Source organism: Megascapheus bottae, chromosome 5 (assembly GCF_031878675.1).
Source record: "Megascapheus bottae isolate mThoBot1 chromosome 5, mThoBot2.hap1, whole genome shotgun sequence".
In the NCBI taxonomy this organism is placed as follows: Eukaryota; Metazoa; Chordata; class Mammalia; order Rodentia; family Geomyidae; genus Megascapheus; species Megascapheus bottae.
Genome location: NC_143513.1, coordinates 82,149,670 through 82,170,257, shown reverse-complemented (window position 1 = coordinate 82,170,257; position 20,588 = coordinate 82,149,670). Strand labels below are relative to the sequence as shown.

The 20,588-nt window shown below is 57.4% G+C and overlaps 1 protein-coding gene across 1 annotated transcript in view; it reads left to right on the top strand.

Annotated features, from left to right (window-relative positions):
• The first annotated feature begins 946 nt into the window (after window positions 1-946).
• Smarcd3 (SWI/SNF related BAF chromatin remodeling complex subunit D3) overlaps window positions 947-20,588 on the top strand; it is a 29,700-nt gene continuing 10,058 nt past the window's right edge. Inside the window, exons 1-2 of the mRNA XM_090333561.1 lie at window positions 947-1,033; window positions 3,689-3,819. Coding sequence (XP_090189687.1) covers window positions 3,781-3,819 — 39 coding nt within the window. The 5' untranslated portion in view covers window positions 947-1,033; window positions 3,689-3,780. The remainder of the gene's footprint in view (window positions 1,034-3,688; window positions 3,820-20,588) is intronic.

Sequence of the window (20,588 nt, the reverse complement as noted above, 5' to 3'; positions counted from 1 at the left end):
CCCTGAGTTCAAGTCTCAGGACTAGCAAAAGAAAAGCTGCAAGTTTTGCCCACCATCTCAGGACAGCCCAGTCCATGCTTGGGGGTGAGGGCGTCGCCAGGCCTCTGGTGTGGGGGCAGGAGGGGGGCTCCCAGCTGCTCCTCCCTCCCACTCCCTCTGGTCTCCCCCGACCTCTCTGGGCCCACTGCCTCCACACTAGACCTGAGGCTCTGCCGGGCAGGTTCTCTTGGCTTGGGTTGGGACCCCAGGAAGTGGCCGCAGCCGGGCTCAGCTGGTGGAGGTTGGAAGGATTGATTCCTCCCTCCATCCTGCGAGGTGCGCCAGGCCCCCGGTGAGGACGCAGGGCCGGAGGGACGCGCGGAGCTGAGAGTGGGCAAGGGGTGACGGGGAGGGCCGGGGGAGGGGATGGGGAGGACGGAGAGGGCCGGGGGAGGACGGAGGAGGACAGAGAGGGCCGGGGAGGACGGGGAGGGCCGGGGGAGGACGGGGAGGACCGGGGGAGGACGGAGAGGGCCGGGGGAGGACGGAGGAGGACAGAGAGGGCCGGGGAAGGACCGGGGGAGGACGGAGAGGGCCGGGGGAGGGCCGGGGGAGGACGGAGAGGGCCGGGGGAGGACGGGGAGGACAGAGAGGACCGGGGGAGGACGGGGAGGACAGAGAGGGCCGGGGAGGACGGGAAGGACCGGGGGAGGACGGGGAGGACCGGGGGAGGACGGAGAGGGCCGGGGAGGACGAGGAGGACGAGGAGGACGGCGAGGGCCGCGCGTCCGGGGTGGGCGGCCGGGAGGCGCCCGGAGCCGGGCTCGGGCCCCGGGGGCTCCTCTTCGGGCTCCGCGGCTGGCGGGGCCGGGACTGGCCCGGGAGCTGGCGGCGGCCTCCGCCTCCGATCCCTAACTCGTTCGTAAGCTCCTGGCTCTTTGCAGACGCTCCCTGCGCCTCCCCCGCTCCGCTCCGGGCCGCGGCGGCGCCTGCGCCGGCGATCGAGCTCGGCAGAGCGGGCGGGCGGCCGCGCTCGGGCCGCGTCCCGGAGCAGGTGAGCGAGGAGCGGGGGAGCGAGGAGCCGGGCGGCCGGACCCGCCCGGAGGACCCGCCTGGACCGCGTCCTCCTCCCCGCCTGGCACCCCGCATCCCTCCTCCCTCCTCCCTCCTCCCCGCCTGGCACCCCGCATCCCTCCTCCCTCCTCCCTCCTCCCCTGCCTGGCACCCCGCATCCATCCTCCCTCCTCCCTCCTCCCCTGCCTGGCACCCCGCATCCCTCCTCCCTCCTCCCTCCTGGCACCCCGCATCCCTCCTCCCTCCTCCCTCCTCCCCTGCCTGGCACCCCGCATCCCTCCTCCCTCCTCCCTCCTCCCCGCCTGGCACCCCGCATCCCTCCTCCCTCCTCCCTCCTCCCCGCCTGGCACCCCGCATCCCTCCTCCCTCCTCCCCTGCCTGGCACCCCGCATCCCTCCTCCCTCCTCCCTCCTGGCACCCCGCATCCCTCCTCCCTCCTCCCTCCTCCCCTGCCTGGCACCCCGCATCCCTCCTCCCTCCTCACTCCTCCCCGCCTGGCACCCCACATCCCTCCTCCCTCCTCCCCTGCCTGGCATCCCGCATCCCTCCTCCCTCCTCCCCTGCCTGGCACCCCGCATCCCTCCTCCCTCCTCACTCCTCCCCGCCTGGCACCCCGCATCCCTCCTCCCTCCTCCCCTGCCTGGCACCCCGCATCCCTCCTCCCTCCTCCCTCCTCCCCTGCCTGGCATCCCGCATCCCTCCTCCCTGCCTGGCACCCCGCATCCCTCCTCCTTCCTCCCCGCCTGGCACCCCGCATCCCTCCTCCCTCTTCCCTCCTCCCTGCCTGGCACCCCGCATCCCTCCTCCCTCCTCCCTCCTCCCCTGCCTGGCACCCCGCATCCCTCCTCCCTCCTCACTCCTCCCCGCCTGGCACCCCGCATCCCTCCTCCCTCCTCCCTCCTCCCCTGCATGGCACCCCGCATCCCTCCTCCCTCCTCACTCCTCCCCGCCTGGCACCCCGCATCCCTCCTCCCTCCTCCCTCCTCCCCTACCTGGCACCCCGCATCCCTCCTCTCTCCTCCCCTGTCTGGCACCCCGCATCCATCCTCCCTCCTCCCCACCTGGCACCCCGCATCCCTCCTCCCTCTTCCCCACCTGGCACCCCGCATCCCTCCTCCCTCCTCCCCTGCCTGGCATCCCTCCTCCTTCCTCCCCTGCCTGGCACCCCGCATCCCTCCTCCCCTGCCTGGCATCCCTCCTCCCTCCTCCCCTGCCTGGCATCCCTCCTCCCCTGCCTGGCATCCCTCCTCCCTCCTCCCCTGCCTGGCACCCCGCATCCCTCCTCTCTCCTCCCCTGTCTGGCACCCCGCATCCATCCTCCCTCCTCCCCACCTGGCACCCCGCATCCCTCCTCCCTCTTCCCCACCTGGCACCCCGCATCCCTCCTCCCTCCTCCCCTGCCTGGCATCCCTCCTCCTTCCTCCCCTGCCTGGCACCCCGCATCCCTCCTCCCCTGCCTGGCATCCCTCCTCCCTCCTCCCCTGCCTGGCATCCCTCCTCCCCTGCCTGGCATCCCTCCTCCCTCCTCCCCTGGCTCGCACCCCTCCTCCCTCCAACCCTGCCTGGCATCCCTCATCCCTCTTCCCTGCCTGGCACTCCTCTTCTGCCTGGCGCCCCTCCTCCCTCCTCCCCTGGCTGGCGCCCCTCCTCCCTCTTCTGGGCACCCCTCCTCCCTCTGTCTAGCACCCCTGCACTCCTTGCCTGGCACTCCCCCCCCCCCGCCTGGCACCTTCCCCTTACCTGGCCAGTCCCTTCCTGGCATTTCTCTCCCCTCCTCCTTTTCTGGCGTGCCCCCACTTTCTTCACCACCACCCCACCTGGCATTTCCCTAACCTGGCACTTCTTCCTCTTACCTCCTTTTCAGGCTGGCACTGTCCCGCCCCGCTGCCTCCCTGACACCCGCTCCGCCTCTCTCTGCCTGCAGCCTTCCCTTTGGTTCCCTACCTGGGACCTCCTTTCCTCCCTCCACCTCCCTTCCTTTCCCTGTCTGCCACCCTGCTGCCTGGCACCTTCCCTTCTCCCTCCTGCGCCTCCTGCATCCTCACCCCCCAATCTGCCGTCCTCCCCCCTTCCCCTGCCGGCCTCCTCCTGGGCTCTGCCCCTCAGGTTGCCTTTGGTCCCCTGTCTTCCTGCCCTCACGTCTGGGACTGTCACCTTTCCTGTGGCGCCTTCCTCCGCATGTCCCTCCTAAAGGCATGGAAGGCTGCGCCAGCACCACGTCCACCGCTCAGCTTCCTCTGCCCCTCCTCTTGTCCTCATCCTCCGCAGGGGACCCTCACCACATGGCCATCCCCTCCCACAAGCTGTGGGTGACGGGACTTGCTCCAAGCCCCACCTCATACCTGAGGACTCCAGAAGTTCGGGACTAAGCCGAGCCCAAAGCCTGTGCTGGGGGCAGCCTGGGGGAGGGGCAGGTTGGGGGCAGAACAGGAGGTGGTGACACAGGAGGCCTCACAGCAAGGAAGGCGGCTGACAGCTACCAGTTACCCCCAGGCCAGTCTCCACCTCCAAGCCCAGCCCTTCCTGCCCATGTCCGGTCTCCTTCCGGGGAGCTGGGCTCCTGGCCAGCTTCCCCAGGCCCTGTGAGAGGAGCCCTGGGGCTCCAGGCCCACCTCCCACAGCCCTTTCCTTTCAGATCCTCCTCAGCATGGGTCTCTGCGCTGCGGCCACTGTGCCGGGCACCGAGGTGGTACCGGATGACGCCCCAGTTGCAGGACCCCGCCATCTATGACTCCAGGCCTTCAGTACCCACCCAGCGTGGTACAGGTAGGTGCCTCCGTCACTGCCAGCCAGGAGCAGGGGCTCAGGTGACTGAGAACCTGCCACCCCAAGGCCCTCAGCATGGCTGGTCCTTGCTGCACCTGAGGTGCCATGCCGTGCTTCCCTTCCCCGACCCCTGTGGCCGAGCCCCTCCCCTGACCCCGTCACCCAGGCCCCTCTGTCCACATTGTGCCGCCTCTTGTGACTGTCACCTCCTGGTGTCCCAGGCCCTGCCTCTCAGAGCCCCGCTAAGCTAGAATAAGCCAATCAGATGCCAAGTTATTAGAGTTCATGAGAACCCTGGGCTCCCATCTGTGCACACTCAGACACGCCCCATCTCTCTCCTCACCCAGGGAAAGGCACACTCATGTGCACCTGTCCTCAAACACACATGCACAGGTACACACGTGTGTACGTGCACACGCGCACACACGTGTACCTATGTGCACACACGTGCACATGCACCATGTGCTCTCGGCTAGCTAGAAGGAAGCTGTGGATTCTCTGTCACAACTTGGGTTTGGAAACCTATAGCCCTGTGCAAGCCTCTATGAGCTCTGCAGGGCCCAGTGCAGGCTGGGGTTTGTTCCACGTGGGAGGACTGCCCTGTGATCAGACAGGCAGGAAGCTCAGATGCACCAGCCCGGCCTGATGCCATTAGACTCTTTGAGCCTCCTCCCCAGAGGGGAAGAGGAGGTAGTCTGGCCGGTCCCACACCAGTGCCCCCTGTCCAGAAGGACGTGCTTGGGCTTGGGATGGAAAGGGCACTTGCCCAGACCCCTGGGCTTCGGGGGCTCCACACCGGAAGCAGGCCTTGCTCTGAGGAGGGGGGTGTCACAACAGCACATCAGGATCAGGGACAAGCCAGGAGCTGGTGATTCCCGCCTACTTAAGAGGCTGAGTTCTGAGGAGCCCAGTTTGAAGCCAGCTCAAGTATGGAAGTCTGTGAGACTTTTCTCCAATGAACCAGCACAAGAGAAAAGAAAAAGCCAGTAGTGAAGTTGTGATTCTAGTGGTAGAGTGCCAGCCTTAAGTGAAAAAGCTAAGGGACAGTGCCCAGATCTTGAGTTTAAGCCCCAGTAGCAGCACAAAAGTACAAGAGGAGATTGAAGAGCTTCCCGGGAGAGGCCTGGGCAGGGGGCGGGGCCTGCTGCTGTGGGCACCGGTGGGTGGAATGCAGTCTGTCTCCCGTCTCCCCCTCAGAAGCTTTGGTCCCTCCAGCTGCTGCAGCCCCTGCCCCTCTGGCCTTACCTGGCCTCTAGACAAAATGGTGCAGCATTCTGGCTTTCTGGGAAGCCTGGCCCAGCCCCAGAGGATTAGAGCCACCCAAGGTGGCAGGAAACACCAGTCACCATGGAAACAAGAACAATGTGGACAGCCAGAGCCCCAGGCTGCTGCCTGCAGAAAAGTCAGGCTCCCAAACGAAGATTCCAACTCCTTCCCCACAACCTCGCCAGCCTTTCAGCCTGGCCCTACCTCAGCCTGTGGGGATTGGCTTTTCATGAGGCACCCCAAAGAAACAGGGTTCAACAGTGTATTCCCCACATCCACCCACACCCTCCAACGCAGGCACTTTAAAAGTTCTGGCAGGCAGGTTGGAGGGGGAGGCAGGTTGGAGGGGGAGGCAGGTTGAAAGGAGGCTAAGCTGAATGAGGGAATACCCAGGAGTGAGACCCACCCAGACAGGCCCATTTGGGGGTGCACTGAGCTGGGTCTTAGAGTGGCTCCTATCAGCAGCAGGTGAATGGCCCCGGGCCACCCCCAACCCAAAGGAGGTGATTTTGCTGAATGAATGAACCACGAAGGCAGTGGGAGAGGTGTGGAAGAGTGGAGTTAGGGGCAGTGGCTCCTAATTACCCCTGGTCCCAGGTGGCCCCTGGGGAAGCAGACACCCCAGCCACCTGAGGGAGGAAGACTGAAGCATGTGATTGTAGAATAACATTCATGTAAAAGCGGCTCTCGCTGGCCAGGGCGCGTGCGCGTCCCGCCGGGTGTCTGGATGCGGTGCTTCCTGAAGCAGCTGTGGGCTGACCCGCGCTGTGTTTGCAAGTGAGAGCTCCGTGGTCACGAGCGTGAAAGAGCTGGAGTAATGAGCTAGTGCTGCAGGAGGCCTGAGCTGAGGATTGGTGAGCCCAGGGCTCTGGGTTCTGAAACCTCTGCAATTCAGACAGCACAGGAGCCAACCTGTGGCCCTGAGGGCTCCTGACAGAGGGACATCTGGTGGGGACTGTGGTGTCTCTTGCTGGTAAGGGATGAGGAAGACGGTGATTGCTAGAGACAAGGCAAGAGGGCTATGGCGCACGTCCACTGAGTCTCCTTCACTCTGCATTTGCTTCCCAGCGGGAGCTGTTTCTTTGTGACCTAACCTTACTTCCTGAGAACTGAAGAACCTAGCTGAAGAAGATGGACCCCCCTGGGCACTGGTGGTCATCCGAGCCACTCAGGAGGCTGCGATCTGAGCAGCGTAGTCCAAAGCCAGCCTTTACAGAAAAGTCTGTGAGACTCGTAGTGCCACTAAACTAGCAAAGAGCTGGAAGTGGAGCTGTGGCTCAGTGGTAGAGTATCGCCCTTGAGTGAATGAGCAAGATAGTGAGGTCGTGAGTTCAAGTCCCCATACTGGCACATACACACAAAAAAAGACTATGTGCTTCCACTGGCCTTTACTGAAGAACATTCTGGGCACAGCTTGGACTGTGAGGGAGAAGTAGAGAGGGTAACACCAGAGTCCAGGCTTAGCTGGTGCAGTGGCCCACACCTGGAATCCTAGCTACTCAGGAGGCTGAGATCTGAGGATCTCAGTTCAAAGCCAGCCCAGGCACTACAAGGCCCATGAGACTCTTATCTCCAATTAATCACCAGAAAACTGTAAGTAGCGCTGTGGTTCAAAGGGTAGGGTGGTAGCCTTGAGCTGAAGAGCCCAGGGACAATGCCTAGGCCTAGAGTTCAAGTCCCACGACTGACAAAAAAAAAAAAAAAAAAAGATTCCAGGCTTAAGATTGCAAAGGCACAGGCTGGGGAGTGGGGACTGAGGAAGAAAGGGGAGGGAATTCAGTGATAGTTGGAGAAGGCAAAATGCAAAGTCTGCTGCCATAAACCACCTATCCTGGAGATGCAATCCAAAGCACTGTGTCAAAGCACTGTGATTCCCCTGCCCTGCCCTGCTGACTGACATTCAGGGCGTATAGTGTGACAAAGTTAAGCAATAACCTCAACAATGTCCCAGCCATTTCCTAGGCTAAGGCAAGGACTGGAGTAATACCCACCAGCCATATAAATGTGGTGCATCTGGCTTAATCCCAAGATAAATTGCAGGGCAACCAGGAGAAGGCATTGCTACCTTCAGGAAACACTGGTAATATTTACAGCAGTGTGTCTGATTCGTAGGGAGCCGCAGGACGTCTGTGTAAAATGGAGAATGAAGTAGAGTCAGTCTCTGAGTTGGAGCCCTACATGAGCATGCCTGGGCTGAGAATGGGCAGAGGACAGTCTTCTACTCCTTATCCTTTAGATCCAGGTCTCGGTGACAACCACCCTGGTACCTGGGGCAGGATTAATGGAGGAGAAGCTGGACTAAAGGAGGCAGCCCTGTGTCTTGGCTAGGGACGTAGAAAAGGAGCAGACAGGCTTCCCCTAGAAAGCAGGGCTAAGACCTCCCACTTCCCAAGAGAGGGACTTGTCTGACCTGTGTCAGAGCCTTCCTGTCTTCTCATGGCCTTCTCCCCACGGGGCAGAGGGACAGAGGGCAGAAGGCTTATGCTAGGGTCTTCTGCCCTGGGGAATAGAGTAGAACTTTCCTCATGAGGGCAGGGTCCCCTCAGCTATGGGGCCAGGCCCGGCCATACTGCTGAACAGCACTGGTTTACAGCCAGACTGGAAGTGGCCTCTGACACTGTCCTGCTCCTTATAACTCCCCCAGGAAAGTCACCCCAGGCTTTGTTGGGTTTTATTGCCTGCATTTCCTCAACTGCTTTGTGCTCCCGTGTGCCAGTATGAGAGCTTGAACTTGGCCTTGTGCCCTTGGCTTTTCACTCAAGGTTGGGACTCTACCACTGGAGCCCCAGTTCCACTTCTGGCTTTTTGCTGGTTAATTAGAGATAAGAGTCTCACAGACTTTCCTGTCTGGAATGGCTTTGAATCTTGATCTTCAGATCTCGGCCTCCTCAGAAGCGAGGACTCCGGGTGTGAGCCCCTGGCACCCAGTGGCATCAACGAATGCCTTTGCTCCAGATCCCCACTCATATGTCCCTCCTGCCCAGACACCTTTCTGTCCCTTTCCTAGGCTAATTGTCCTTTGTTCTGTAGCTCATTTTCCTGGGATAAGTCCCACCCCTGTCTCTAGCACATGCTGAAATTTAAGCACTTCGCTAGAGTGTGTATCTTAAAGGTATAGGTAACACTGTGCCTTTGCCTTTTCTTGTCTCCAGTTCCCCTCTGAGCCCCGCTTTACTGCCAGCCTTACTTACCCCAGTCTTACCTCCCTGAGGCTGGAGGGGGTCCCGAGCCGAGGAAGAGCGCATGCTCAGCCTTGGTGCTTTGCTGCACAGAATGGAAGAAGAGTATTTCTGGAATGAGCAGGAGAGAAATGAGGAAGTAGGGAGATGAGGATTGGGGGACTGAGGTGGCTCTGACAGCTGCTTCTAAGACAAGCCTAAGATCCTTCATGCTGTGTCTGGCCTCTTCCGGTCATGTGCACCAATGCCTGAGGTGGTCTCTCTCCTGCTGACCCCTGAGCTTCTGGTTCAGGGCTCTCCATCCAGCTTTCAGGTCTCCTCCCACAGCTCCCCTGCCAGGAGAGGTCTGCATCCTCACGCTCCTACCATCTTCAGCTGTTGCTATGGTAACAGAATCTCCCAGCCTCCCACCTTGGCCTAGACCTTAGGACCTGTAGGGAGTTGGCCTCTTCTACTGCCAAACCTCTGGGCACCTGCAGGCAGTCCTACCAGGTACCCTGTCTCCTGGTAACAGCCAGCACCGCCCCCCTCCCCACCATAGTCCTTTCCTGGGGACTTGGGCTGGGTTAGAAAGAGAGCTCTGCCCATTCTAAGAAGGCAGCATGGAAGAGGTTCTTAGTTCTTGAGCATCCATAACTCGCCTGCACAGTGGGACACAAGGCCTGGCCCGTGAGTGGCAGTTCTGAGAACCAAAGCCAGGGTCCTTGGGGCATGTCATAAGCAAGGGCTCTGCCCCTGCGCTACATCTGTAGTCCCTAAAGAAAGTATTCAATTGGAAAAATACAAGGATGAGCCGGCAGGATCCCGGAGAGCCCCACACTGTGCCAGGGGCGGCTCGGAGCAGGCTGAGTCTGCTGCCCTGGCGGTGGGCACTTGGCTTTTGGTCTCAAGGGTGCTTTCCTCCCGGTGCCTCTGACCCAGGCCCCCAGCCCCAGCTACTCTAGGCCAAAGCAGTGGCATCCTGGATTCTTGTTTGTTTTTGTTTCTTATTGTACTGGGGTTTTGAACTCTGGATCTCATGCTCCAATCCATGCCTCACAGGCACTCTTTTGCATAACCACATTTCTACCACTGTTTTCCACGGATCCTTTTTGAGATAGGGTCTCATTTCCTTCCTGGGTGTGCACTTTGACTGTGATCCCCCTATTTTAGGCTTCCTGTCGTTGCTGGGATGACAGGGAAAATCCACCTCCCCTATGTTGAGATCGAATCTTGCAGACTTTTTCCCCCCAAGAGAACCTGGGACTTTGATCCTCCCCTTTTCAGTCTCCTAAGTACCTAGGATTACAGGCATGAGACACTGGAATGCCACTGTTGTTAGGTTTACATCCAGGCCATCTGCTACTGCATGCCCCTCATGGTCCCTTGCTGACCCAGCTCCTGGCTGGGCCCTGCAAGAAAATGAGCCCAGACTCCCCATAAGCTCCCAGCACCCACCATGCCTCACCACGCTAAGTGATTGCCTGGCTGTCTCAGGGGCTGTAGCTGACTCCTTCCTCATGGGTGGGTCTAGCTACACTAAAAGGCTCTGAAGGACACCTTGCCTGGTTCTATAGTGTCCTAGCTGGCGCCGGTCAGCATAGGGGAGGAGGAAAGGCGGGCAGGTAATGGCTCAGGGAAGCTTCGGGGACCACCTCTGTTGCTCAGACGAGTGAACACTGCTCCTGTGCAACTTTTCTGGCACCGCAAGGCGGGCGAGGCTCCTCTGCTTCAGATTCAGGAGCATTGAGCTCACATCAGCCTGTCATCCTGCCAGGCGCTGGTGACTCACACCTGTAATCCTAGCTCTAGGAGGCTTTGGTCTGAGGATCGCAGTTCAAAGCCAGCCCAGACAGGAAAATCTGTGAGGCTCTTATCTCTGATTAATGACCAAAACACAAATGGAACTGTGGCTCCAATGGTAGCATGGTGGTGTTGAGCGAAAAATGTTCAGGGACAGCACCCAGACCCTGAGTTCAAGCCCCAGAGCAGTGCTTCCCTGCAGAGTCAGGGGACAGGGTCTGTGTGTATTGTCAGTCACACTGGGGGTGGGGTAGAGTCCAAGAGCCTAGCTATGATTCTGCCATCACACTGTGTGCACGAGCTACTGGGTGGCACAGCGAGGTGCTCAGTGGGTGAGCACATTCTAGTTTCTTGCCCAAAGGCCAACAGTGCCAAAGTTGGGAAAGAAGGCTGGGAATGCAGGCTCGGAGCCAGCGCCCACGCAGGCCACAGCGGTGCAGGGCCCAGGTCTGGAGAAGACAGGACCAAGGAGGCCTGGTGCAGTGGTCAGGGCAGTAAGACCCTGCTGTACAGAGTTGGCAGTTACAATGGCAGGGCAGGGGAGGGGAGGGCAGGGGAGAGATCTCCTCCAGCCTTAGTTTTATGGTCTGCAGAAGAGTATACTAAGCAGGTCTAGACCTCATCTGTTCCTTCCCTTGTGAGGTTCCTTGGCTAAGCCTCGTAATGAAAGTGTGTGCTGACAGACAGACAACACAAGGAGCTGCTGAGCCCAGCGTTGACCTTAAAATCTGTGATTACAGGCAGGCCTCGAAAGCCCATCCCTTCTCAAGCATATGTACTTTTGCTATTCCCCGAGAAATCTGCGGCCTGCTTCACACGGACAGACCTGCTACTCTAAGCAGGATGTCTCAGTTCTCCAAACCCGTGCCCCGCCCAGAGTCGCTCCTGGGCCAGCAGACCAGGGTGGTGTCCTGGACACCACGAACCTCTAAAGGACAGGGGGCTGGAGCGTCCAGGTGAGGATCAGGGCGACGTGTCACCCTGATGATTCCCGAGTGTGCTTCCCCACGTGACACAGATACACACGAGTGCATCCACCCACAGCCCAGCAGAGCCCGAGCCCAGGGCGCATGCTGGGCTAGAACTCACCTTTGGTCTAACAAAAGTAAGTTGAGGAAAATCACCTCAAGTGCATGGACATTGTCTTCAGACGGTTGACAGCAGTGGCGACTTTTCTGGAATTTCTATTCTCAGCGTTGAAGCAATCTGCTCCAGATTTTTGGGGTGTGTTTTAAGAGATAATTGAGAGTAAATCAGCTTAAATGCACAGGCCTCCAGGGACCCTGATTTCCTTCTTGAAAAGGCCAGGTGTTTGGAGAAGGTGGAGGTGGCAGTGTGTGGGGGTCTGTCACTCTTCCTGGCAGGCATGCCTTCCCCAGGGGCTGCTGGGGTGGCAGCTGGGGGAAAAGGAGAAGGTTCCAGGACTTTGAGGTCAGGAGAATGGTTTTTCAGCTTGCCTGGTCTCAACCCATCATAGCATAATTACTTTTGGGAAGTCACCGCTTCTTAGAGCGAGTTCCTTATCATTATCATGGGAATCCCAGACAAGCTGGCTGAGGGTGGCAGGTTCCCGAGAGTGCTTGTCAGTGCCGAAGTCCTAGCTGGGTGCTGGTGGCTCACACCCGTAATCCAAGCTACTCGGGAGGCTGAGATGTGAGGATTGCAGTTCAAAGCCAACCCAGGCAAGAAAGTCCTTGAGATTAGTAACTCCAATTAAACAGCAAAAAGAGCCGGAAGTTTAAGTGAGGCTCACCAGTGGCAGAACACCAGTCTTGATCAAAAAAGCCAAGTGGAGGACAAGGCACTGAGTTCAAGGCCCAGTTATGGCATGAAAAAGAGAGACAGACAGAGAGCGAAGGAAGGAAGGAAGGCAGGCAGGCAGGCAGGCAGGCAAGGCACTGGTGGCTCATGCCTCTAGTCCTAGCTACTCAGGAAGCTGAAATCTGAGGATCTCAGTTCAAAGCCAGTGTGGACAGAAAAGTCCTTGTGAGACTTAATCTCCAATAAATCACCAGAAAACTGGAAGTAGTGCTGTGGTTCAAAGTGGTAGAGTGCTAGTCTTGAACAAGAGCTCAGAGACAGTGCCCAGGTCCCAAGTTCAAGCCCACAACTGACAAAAGACAGAGAAGCTGGGCGCCGTGGCTCACAGCTGTCCTCCTAGCTACTCAGGAGGCTGAGATCTGAAGATCAAGGTTCAGCGCTAGCCTGGGCACAAGAGGACTCATCTCTAATGAACCTCTAGAAAATGGGAAGTGGGGCGTGGCTCAAGGGTAGGGTGGTAGCTTTGAGCTGAAGAGCTCAGGGACAGCACCCAGGCTCATTAAAAAAAGGGGGTGGATAACAATGAAGAAAAAAACCTTCTTTTTTCCATTTCTTGGAGCTCATTTTGATAAATACTATTTGATATTAGGCATTGTGCCTTTGTGTTCTTCTCCTGAGAGTATTCTCCTGCGGCCTCACTGTGTGAATGACTGGAGTCCTGTGTAATTTATCATGTCCCAGTGCATTTAGGGATTTAGCTTCCACGTATGATAGAAAGCATGGACCGTTTGTGCCTCTGAGCTTGGCTTACCTCCCTTAAAGTGATTTTTTTAAGATAGGAAACCTCAGCCTTTTTGAAGCTTATATTTCAAAAAGGGGAAAAGTTAGCATTAACAGTAAGTCATTAGGCTGGTGGAAGGTATGGAGTACCGGAGGGAAAATGAGCCAAATAAAAAAGACAAGGAACGGCTGGGTGCTGGTGGCTCCTCCCTGTAATCCTCGCTACTCAAGACAATGAGATCTGAAGGATCATGGTTTGAAGCCAGCTCAGGCAGAATCTGTGAGACTGTCTTTCAGTTAACTACCAGTAAACCAGAAGTGGAGCTGTGGCTCAAAGTGGGCTAGCCTTGTGCAGAAAATCTCAGGGACTCAGGCCTTGAATTCAAGCCCCATGACTGACAAAGAAAAAGGAAAGAAGGCAGGCAGGCAGGCGGGCAGGCGGGCAGGCAGGCACCTGTGGCTCATGCCCGTAATCCTAGCTACCCAGGAGGGGAAGAATTGGCTATATATGTTTTTAATAGATAGGGACAGATTGTGTCTGGTGGAGAAGGGAACATAGAAACAAGGGCCCTGCCAATGATGAGGGAATGGGTCCAGGCAGGTTAAGCAGCAAGCTTAGGAAGAAGGCTGGCAAATATCTGGCATTTCCAAAGGGCCATGAGGAGATGGGCAGCTGGGGCAGAGAGAAGAGCAGGAGAGACAGGAGGTGGGAGCAGAGGGACAGGAGGGGTGAGCTGGGAGCAGACCCTGTGGGGTCTTCAGGGCCTTGGTCCACACTTGGTCCAAGGAACAGTTCTGAATTAGTCTAAGCACAAGAGTAGTACAATGAGCTAGGCGCCAGTGGTTCACATCTGTAATCCTGGCCACTCAGGAGGCTGAGATCTGAGGATGGTGGTTAGAAGCTGGCCTGGGCATGAAAGTCCATGAGACTCTTATCTCCAGTGAATCCTCAGAAAACCAGAAGTGGTGTTACAGAGCTGCATGACCAACAACGAAAAGCATAGTGCAGTGAATCCTGGGGCTTGAACTCTGGGCCTGGGCACCGTCCCTGAGCTTCTTTTGCTCAAGGCTAGCATTCTACCACTTGAACCACAGCACCACTCTAGCTTTTTCTGTGTATGTAGTACTTACCGAGGAATCGAACTCAGAGCTTCATGCATGCTTGGCGAGCACTCTACCACTAAGCCACATTCCCAACCCCAGTGAATCCTTTTTGTTTGTTTGTTTGTTTTTTGCCAGTCCTGGGCTTGAGCTCAGGGCCTGAGCACTGTCCTTGGACTGTCTCAGAGCTAGAGCTCTACCACTTGAGCCTCAGCACCACTTCTGGCTTTTTCTAAGTATGTGGTACCAAGGAATTGAACCTGGGTCTTCGTGCATGCTAGGCAAGCACTCTACCACTAGGCCAAACTCCCAGCCCCAGTGAATCCTTTTTTTTTTTTTTTTTTTTTGCCAGTCCTGGGCTTGGGCTCAGGGCCTGAGCACTGTCCTTGGGCTTTCTCAAGGCTAGAGCTCTACCACTTGAGCCTCAGCACCACTTCCAGCTTTTTTTCTATGTATGTGGTACCAAGGAATCAAACCCGGGTCTTCATGCATGCTAGGCAAGCACTCTACCACTAGGCCAAACTCCCAGCCCAGTGAATCCTTTTTTATCTGTATTTTGTTGGTTTTGTTTTGTTTTCTTTTTTCATATATTTTTATTATACTTAATAGAAGGGTTACATTATATTCTCCAGATAGAAGGCGCATTACTTCACATACATTGATACCCTTTCTCATGTCTTGGTCCCCATTTCCCTCCCCTCACCTCCGCCCCCATCTTGTTTTCTTCCCTTCCCTATCCGACTTCAAATAACCAAATACGCATCTATACAATACTGTTTTTGTTGTTTTTATACCAACTTTGTGATTTTTTGGGGGGGGTAGTACTAGGCTTTGAACTCAGGGTCTTGCACTTGCTAGGCCGGCATTCTACCACTTAAACCATGTCCAGCCCTCATTGCTGTGTTATTTTTTGGATAGAGTCTTATGTTTTCACCAGGACTGGCCTTGAACTTTGGTCCTCCCACCTGTGGTCTGTCACAGAGATGATACAGGCATGGTCCCCTATACCTGGCTTGTTCTTTGAGATAGTGTCTCGCTAGTTGTTGTTATTGTTGTTTTGTTTGTTTTTTCCCTAGGTTGGCCTCAAACCTTCATCCTCCTCATCTCTACTTCCCAAGTAACTGGGATTAGAGGTGTGTGCTACCATACCTGTCCCCAAAACTTTGTGAATTTTGTTAATGGATGATAGCTAGACATCACAGAATTGTGCATAATTCGAGATAAAGCAGTCTAGGCCACAAAACTGAAAGGAGCAGGCTTCAGGAAAGATCAGTCTTCATTATTTTGCCTAACTCTTGCTATGTAGACCCAGAAGCATGCGTGCGACTTGAACTCTTGTGTAGTATGAGGGTTGAGACTGTTGGCTGGGACAGGTCACAGCAGCTGTGCCTGCACTCAGGCAGTGACAGTGGAGCAGTGACAAGTGGTTGCATTCTGGTCCCAAAGCCATCAGCATTTGCCTTCAGGTTGGATGTGAGTGTGAGTGGAGCACAGAAAATTCAGGATGATCCCGAGGTAGACTGAGCAAGAGAAAAGAAGGAAAGAGGCAAGAATGGAGGGAAAGGAGCAGGATCGAGTGTGGGCCATTTATGAAAGATCTGAGTAGACTCAAGGATGAGTCACAATTGGATGTGTGACCGAGTCTAAGCATGGCAAGGGCGGCCTGGACTGAGGGGATCCCATCAGCATGCAACTGGCTCTCAAGGCTATGAGGCGGGATGGAGACTGAGATGTCCAGGGTGGGGGTCCCTCAAGGCACCACACGGGGAGGAAGATGAAGAGCTGGGTAGCTGAGAAGCCCGAGGAAAGGCAGCCCCAAAGGCTGGAGGAAAGCCATCGCTGGGAGGGCAGCACAGCCGACTAGGCCAAAGGCTGCAGAAAGGAAAGCACCACAGGTCTTGGGATGGGGGGAGGCATTTGGCAGCATGGGGGCCACTGGTGCCCCGGACAGGGCCATTCTTAATGGGGGTGTGCCTGTTGGGATCGGGGTGCGAGGAGAAGGGCAGACAGCAATACAGACACTGAGGAGCTTAGATTGAAGCCAGATGGGGCAGGAAAGTCCATGAGACTCTCATCTCCCATTAACCTCCAAAAAGACAGAGGTGGAGCTGAGGCTCAAATGGTAGAGCATTAACCTGGAGTGGAGGAAGCTCAGGAGCAGTGCCCTGAATTCAAGCCCTAGGACTGGGACACAAAGAAAGGAAGGAAAGAGAGGAGAAAGGAAGAAATGGAAGGAGGGAGGGAGGGAGAGAAAAGATAAGAGATGGTCCAGGGTATCAGGGGAGCTGCAGGATTTGGAGCCAGGGAGCTGGGCAGAATACTGAAAACAAAAAGAGACTGTGGGAAAGCTAGGTGCATGGGACTCAAGGCGTAGGTTGTGCTCCTGCAGTTGCCTGGAAGATGACTTTGGGAGGGAGTGGCTGAGGACATCACTGAAGGACAGTGGCCAAGGGACCCGAGAGGACTGGGTATGGGGCCCCTGATGATCAGCAAAATGTAGGGAAGTGACTTTTTTTGCCAGTCCTGGGGCTTGAACTCAGGGCCACCGGGCAATGTCCTTGAACAATTTTTGCTCAAGGCTAGTGCTCTGCCACTGAGCCACAGCACCACTTCTGCCTTTTTCTGAGTATGTGGTACCAAGGAATCAAACCCAGGGCTTTGTGCATGCTAGGCAAGCATGCTATCGCTAGGCTTAACTCCCCGCCCAGGAAAGCGACCTGTGTAAGCCAGGGGACACAGTCCTCCAGAACAGACCTACAGCCAGGGCCAGGGCGGTGATAGGCAAAGCCAAGGGCCTGGAAACAGCAGTGAGGATCTAAAAAGATCCCCTACCCCACACTGAGCCAGTGTAGGGGCCTCAAGAATGCAGTGCAGGAGTGTTCTCAGGAATGGAGTGTATCGGAAATTTACCTTACAACAGCTGTAAGGTAAGTGGAAGGCCTTCAGGATTTGTGGGAGACACAAGCAGGAAAGTGGGTATATGGAGCTTTCTGGGGCTTGTAGGGCAGGATCTGCAGAGAGTATGAGGATATCATTCGATGAAGCCTGGTGCCCTTGAGGTAAAGCCATCCTGAGAGAAAGGAGGTGAGGATGGTGGCAAAGAGAGCGGAGGCCTGTGTCAAGTCTGCGAGTCGCTCATTCTTGTCTTCTGCTGTTAAAGTAGATGAGAAGTTCACATATACTATGTTTTTCGGGGTATATTATTTGTAGGATTTGTTTTGGCACAATGTCTTGCCCTTGCTAGGCAAGCACTCTAGCATATGAGCCATTTCTCTAGCCTGTAGTTGTATTTGTTATTTTCAAGGTGGGGGTCTTGCTTTATGCTCGAGCCCAGCTGGCCTGGGCTATGATTCCTGTATTGCTGGGGGGACAGGTATGGGCCACTATACCCAGCTATTGGTCTGAAGATAGAGTCTCACAAGCTACTTCTCAAGCCCTGGGCTGGCCTCTAACTTTACTCTCCTAGTCTCTGCCTCCCACATAGCTGGATTATAGCTTTTTGGGTAGGTTTGTTTGTCTATTTGTTGTTGGCAAATGAGGCTCTGAGTTTGCTTACAGTTGACCATTTGAGCCACACAGTCCAGGCTTTTTTCTTTTGGGGTATTTTTTTCAGAAAGGCTCTTGCACTTTTTTAATAAAGATTTTATTAACATTGATTTTTACATCGTATTTCAAATGTCAGCTCTTGCATGTTTGTCCAGGCCAACCTCTGACTGCGATCCTCTTCCCCCTGCCTCCTGAGTACTTACCGTCATCATTGTGTTTCCTCACGCCTACTTCTTTCTCAGATTGGGCTAACTTTTCCAGGAGCTAGCCTGGAACCATTGTTCTCCCATTGTCACCAGCTTTTTATTTGTCCACCTGCTGTCCATTGTCCTTAGGTTTAATTCCCCCCAAATGCAGATGAACTATTTCCTCTCTGTTCAGTTTTCTCTCAGATGACAAACTAAACCTTAGCATGTAGTGGCTGGTCAAAGCAGTAGCTTATTCCTGCCTTAACGTCTCCAGATTTCCCAAGGGAGAGGCGGACATCAGGCCATCAGAAAAACTTCCTGAGAATAGTCAGGTTAGCTGCACAAGACAACGGAGAACTGGAGGTCCTGGGGTGACGCCTCCTAGGCTAGAAAAAGGACCAGCTGGGAGCCACAGGCCCACAGGCACAGGCCACGAGAAAAAGTGCAGTGACCCCTTGTGGGTGCTGGGGGATAGGTGATCTAGGGCCAGGGTGGTCTGGACTAGGGGCTGGGAACAGCCCTTTCCATCTCCCCACATGCTCAGAGGCAGAGAGGCCAGTGGTACCCTCCATCCACAGATGAAGACAGGCATTTCTCCAGGAAGTTGCAGAAACAGGGCCGCAACAGGGGAGAGAGGGCTGTGCACATGGTGGCATCTTTAATCTTGGCCCAGAGGCAGGGTGGCCAGCCATGGCCCTGAACTTGCGGAGAGGAGAGGAACAGTGCGGCTACATGGAGTTGTGGCCTAAGCCTATCCCATCCGGGCCACAGGCTCTAGCCAGCCCAACCAGGCGTTGATCTGCAGGGATGGCAAGTAACCCAGTAGAAGGACCAGCAGAGGAAAGCGTCAGCCATGGATAGGACCCTGCAGGCCAAAGACAGAGCTGTGCTGGTGTGGTGGGGGGTGGGGTGGGGGTCACGCCGTGTATAGCACCCCTTAGGGTTCATAGAATCACCCCCCCAACACACACGCGCGCGCGCGCGCACACACACACACACACACCAGCCTGTCCGTATGGAAATGAGAGCCAGGCCCGGGGAGCTCCTTTTATTTGTACAGTGCCCTGAGCTGTTGTATAAGCTGCTGGGCGTGACCTGCTATCAGGGACCACCCCATTCATGATGGCTGTGAGGTGAAAACTGGATATGAATTCAAAATGTGCTTTCCCTCTGGGCCAGGGGATGCTCAGAGCCCCAGAGTCCCAGCCGTGCCCTCCTCCTGCAATGTTTGCCTTCATTGTGTGTGCTGGGGGGGGGTGAGGGAGGGGTGTCAGGGAGCATCCCTATTAGTGTGAGCAAAGCCACGAAGGCGGCGAGAACACGGGATTGTTCCCATTCAGCTAACCTTTGTCATGCACCTGCCCACCCTGCAGGACCCTGGGGACCCCACGGTAAGGTCTTTCCCTACTAGCAGGAGGCCAGGGCAGGTGTGGCCGAGGGAGTGAGTGTGAGAGGAGGGAGGGTGTCTTCTGGATGTCACCTCGGGCCCACACTTCCTGGGTGGCAGCAGCTCCTGGCCGTGGGGCTGTGTATTTTCCCCACTGTCTGCATGGATCTTGTCTTTCTGGAACCTCTATATTTCAGAGTGGGAAGGGCCCTGGAATTCCCTGGCCAAACCCCTCCTTTGACTCCCAAAGAAGCAGAGGCAGAGATAACAGAGACTCACCCAAGGTCACACAGCTATTTCTGTGTCCTAATTTCTCTGTTTTGTTTTGTTTTCTTTTCTATCATCTTTGGGGTGTGTGTGTGTGTGTGTGTGTGTGTGTGTGTGTGTGCGTGTGCGTGCACGTGCACATGGTGTGTATCTGTATGCGTGTACTCAAAACTAACACAGAAAGGCCGAGATTGCCCCCTTCACATAATGGCCAGTGGTGACCTGGGCACAGAAACCTGGCACAAACAGGGCAGGGGAGAGTGGGGGTGAGACTGTGTCGGGGCACCCCGTCTGGTCCTCCCAGTGTCATGTCTTGGGGGCCGTCGGGGTGCGGAGGGCCTTCCTCCCATCTCTGAGGGTTGGCCCTGGCTCCGTGGTCCAGCCAGCCAGTCTCCCACTCCCCCGCTTAGGCCAGACAAGGGTCCCCAGGCATGCGCAGGGGTTCTGGGCAGATCACAGAAGTCGGGTTCGTCACCCTGAGAGTTCCAAGGGGCTTCTCTCCACGCAGCGGGTCTTTTATTCCCGAGAGGAAAGCTCCCTCGCTCGGAGGTGGAGGGGGTGGGAGCAGGAAAAGGGGGTCTCTCTCCGTCCTTTCTCCCTCCAGGTTCCTTTGTTCCTCCTCTCCCTCCTTCCTCTCCCCTGCCAGCTTCCCCTCTCTCCTTCCAGGCTGCCACCCCCTCCTCTCCTCGCCCTCCCCTCCTCTGCCCCCCCACCAGTGTCCCCAAGTGGGACGTCCACGGAGGGCGGGAGGGCGGGGCTCCGGCCGGGCCTGGTGGCCATCTTCCCGCGGGGAAGGAGTTAAGTCTGTGCCCCGCACCCCTCCTCCCTCCCCGCCTCCCCGGCCTCCGCGGCCGCCGCCGCCGCCGCCGCGCAGTCCTGCAGCTGGGCCCGGCTGACCTTCACCGGGAGGGGCCGCGCGCAGGCCCGGGCGGGGCCCGGGGGAGGGGGCGGCGCGGGCGGGGCCCGATCCCCGCGCCCCCCGCTCGCCCGGCGCGGCGGGGGGCCCGCGGCCGAGCTGTCCCGCAGGCCGCGGCGCCGCGCTCCCCGCGCGGGGAGCGGCGCTTTGCCATTTGGTGCCGGCCGCGCGGCTCCGAGAGAGGAGAGATGGGGGGACGGCAGGGGGGACTGCGGCTTCGGGCGGCCGGCCCGAGCGCGGCCCGAGTCCGCTCGGGCTGGAAGGCGTCCCGGCTCTCCCCGGGCCTCCCAGCCACCCGCGGGCGCCGCGGGCGACGTGGCAGCGGGGACCCCGGCCTTCGGGAGCGGCCCCGCCCCGGCCCCGCCCGGCCTCCAGGTGGCCAGGCCGCAGCCCCGGGCCCGGCTTAAAAGCCCGGCCTGCGGTCCCGGGCGCCCGCGAGGGCGAACCCGTGTGGCTCCCGGGCGCTCCGGTTCCCGTCCCTGCGAGCGCCGGCGGTGACGGCCGGCCCGGCGAGGCGCCCGGCGGCAGGGAGGGCTCACCGTGGACGGGGGGGGGGGGGACGGCTCACGCCCGCCCCGCTCTCCCGGGCCTGCCCA